Here is a 3088-nt window from a genome sequence, read left to right on the forward strand (position 1 = left end):
CTTAAGCTCATCCAGAGTGTTGGGTCTTGTGTCTTAAGCTCATCCAGAGTGTTGGATCTTGTGTCTCTCAACTTTCTCTTCATAATATCCCACAGATTCTCTCTGAGGTTCAGGTCAGGAGAGTTGGCAGGCCAGTGGAGCACAGTAATACCATGGTCAATAAACCATTTACCAGTGGTTTTGGCACTGTGAGCAGGTGCCAGGTCATACTGAAAAATGAAATCTTTATCTCCATAAAGCTTTTCAACAGATGGAAGCATGAAGTGCTCCAAAATCTCCTGATAGCTGCATTGACCCTGCCCTTGATAAACCACAGTGGACCAACACCAGTAGCTGACATGGCACCCCAGACCATCACTGACTGTGCGTACTTGACACTGGACTTCAGGCATTTTAGCATTTCCTCCTCCCCAGCCTTCCTCCAGACTCTGGATCATTGATTTCTGAATAACATGCAAAATTTGCTTTCATCCGAAAAAAGTACTTTGGACCACTGAGCGTCCAGTGCTGCTTCTCTGTAGCCCAGGTCAGGCGCTTCTGCTGCTGTTTCTGGTTCAAAAGTGGCTTGACCTGGGGAATAAGGCACCTGTAGCCCATTTCCTGCACACACCTGTGCACCGTAGCTCTGGAAGTTTGTACTCCAGACTCAGTCCACCGCTTCTGCAGGTCCCCCAAAGTCTGGAATCAGCCCTTCTCCACAATCTTCCTCAGGGTCCTGTCACCTCTTCTCGTTGTGCAGCGTTTTCTGCCACACTTTTTCCTTCCCACAGACTTCCCACTGAGGTGCCTTGATACAGCACTCTAGGAACAGCCTATTCATTCAGAAATGTCTTTCTGTTTCTTACCCTCTTGCTTGAGGGTATCGGTGATGGCCTTCTGGACAGCAGTCAGGTCAGCAGTCTTACCCATGATTGTGGTTTTGAGTAATGAACCAGGCTGGGAGTTTTTAAAAGCCTCGGGAATCTTTTGCAGGTGTTTATAGAGTTAATTAGTTGATTCAGATGATTAGGTTAATAAGTCGTTTAGAGAACCTTTTCATGATATGCTAATTTTTTGAGATAGGGATTTCTGGTTTTTTCTCTTTACTTTTTTGCCAAAACCATCAATATTAACACAATAAAAGACTTGAACTACTTCAGTTGGTGTGCAATGAATCTAAAATATATTATGTTTAATGATTATCAGTACATTAAAGAAAATAATGAACTTTTTCATAATATGCTAATTTTTTGAGAAGGACCTGTATATACTATATTTGTGCTCTTACCCATAATCAGACTTTGAAACACCATTTAAACATCAATGAAAAGTTAAGATGTACTTTATTTTGAAAAACCAACACCGCGGGTTCTTGAGGGCAGAGCGAGGCTGTAAGTGCTGTGTGTGTGTGTGTGTGTGTGTAGTCCTCACAAAGATAGCAAGGCCGCTCGATGAAAACTGTCTGATGCGACAGCTTTGCAAGCTACTTTACTTTATCAATAATTACTGATACAGCAAGAACCACCAACACAGACCTGCGTGTGACCGGGAATCAGCGGCTCCCTGCCTGTTCTAAAAATAGTGCTGATCAGCAGCGTAGCTACAGCTAATGTAATGCCCCTCAACTTTTAAAAAAGTAACCAGAGTTGTTTGTGAACTCAAAACACCATAAATCCAGACAGAATGAGCTGCTGTCTGTGTGTCACCATCCAGCCACAGCTCAGACAGTCTGAGGAGCATTAACCCTTTAGGGCCCAGATTTAAAATGGGGTAAATAAATGATTTTCAGTGATTGAAAGTTAGTTTTTTTTCCAGATAGTTGCATTTTTAACTGTCGTCTTTTATATCTACAAGAGTTAAGTTATTCTGAAGAGTTACAAAGACAATTTGTAGAAACAGGACATGATTTGAAGATTTTTACTGATATTTTCTTTTAAACATGTTACAGAAGTAGTAAGAAGCAGGTTTATTTTGAATAAACATAATAAATGTGTTCCTTCCTACAAAAATGTCAAATATATTTACAAAATACATTAAACTGATTCAGATTAGCATAAAATAAATCATGATTTATAATTAAATAACTTTGTCAACCCCCCGCCCAAAAAAAAATAAATTAAATTAAATTAAATAACACACCACGGTAAAAAAATCCTAGGGGAATCCCTGCAAAAGGCTGAACTCAATCTGCTTTGGAGCAATTTGAGTTATCTGTAATTGTGTTAGTATTTTTGTACATCAGAGAATATTTAATGTTTAAAACATTTGATTTAGTCAGTGTGGTGATTCACGTTATTGTACAGAGTCAGATCAAACCCAAATTTTTATCAACTTGAGAGATTTAAAACAGCAGGCATTTATTACTTTATTCTAATTGCGTGTATTCCTTTCTACATTCCACACTAAATGCTTTTCTTATGAGGGTCCAAATTACCCTTACAGTTTGGTCGATCAGTGCAACAATCTTTTTAATGTGAACGTGCAAAAATCCTGCAGGAGAAAGCCTCAGTTCAAAAGTAACCATTTTCAAAGTTGAAGCAGTTTTAGGTATCGTCAACCCAGCTCTAGTAAACTTGCAACCAGTAAACTTCTGCTCAGATTACACCAACAAGACAAGAAAAAAAGTGGATTAAACTAACAACTAACTTAAACTAACCAACTTTAACAACATTAACAGTGAGTGCATTTTAGTGTCAGGCTATAAAATTAAATTCCTTTTTAACAACTTACTGGGATTCTGAATTTTACAGCATCAACAGGTTGCTGAAAAGGCCACGAAAGGTGATGACTCCACACAGCTTTCATCACCACATTCTCCAGGTACAGGAGCTTAGTGGTTAATCGCCCAGGCTTCTTGGGATTTAGGACCTCCGGTGGGGGTGGATTTCCACTCACGGTGGCACAGCCGTTGACATCAGCCATCTTGTTGTCCAAAGGTAGAGACAGGGAGACCAGGCCCAGAGAATGTTTTGCTGTAGCTCAAAGCTCATCACACACTTCCCTGTTTGAGAAAAGCAGAGTGAGAATTGAATTAAAATCCATCCATCCATTTTCTTCCGCCTATCCGTGGTCGGGTCGCGGGGGCAGCAGCTTCAGAAGGGAGGCCCAG

General features: G+C 40.3%; 1 protein-coding gene across 4 annotated transcripts in view; it reads right to left on the minus strand.

Annotated features, from left to right (window-relative positions):
* The window catches only part of LOC106529631 (bromodomain-containing protein 3), a 60647-nt gene that overhangs the window by 46420 nt on the left and 11139 nt on the right, over positions 1-3088 (minus strand). For all 4 annotated transcript variants that reach the window (XM_014025109.1, XM_014025106.1, XM_014025108.1 and 1 more), the window contains exon 2: positions 2710-2980. In XM_014025109.1, the coding sequence (XP_013880563.1) occupies positions 2710-2901 (192 nt within the window). In that variant the 5' untranslated portion in view covers positions 2902-2980. The remainder of the gene's footprint in view (positions 1-2709; positions 2981-3088) is intronic.

Source organism: Austrofundulus limnaeus, unplaced genomic scaffold (genome assembly GCF_001266775.1).
Source record: "Austrofundulus limnaeus strain Quisiro unplaced genomic scaffold, Austrofundulus_limnaeus-1.0 Scaffold456, whole genome shotgun sequence".
In the NCBI taxonomy this organism is placed as follows: Eukaryota; Metazoa; Chordata; class Actinopteri; order Cyprinodontiformes; family Rivulidae; genus Austrofundulus; species Austrofundulus limnaeus.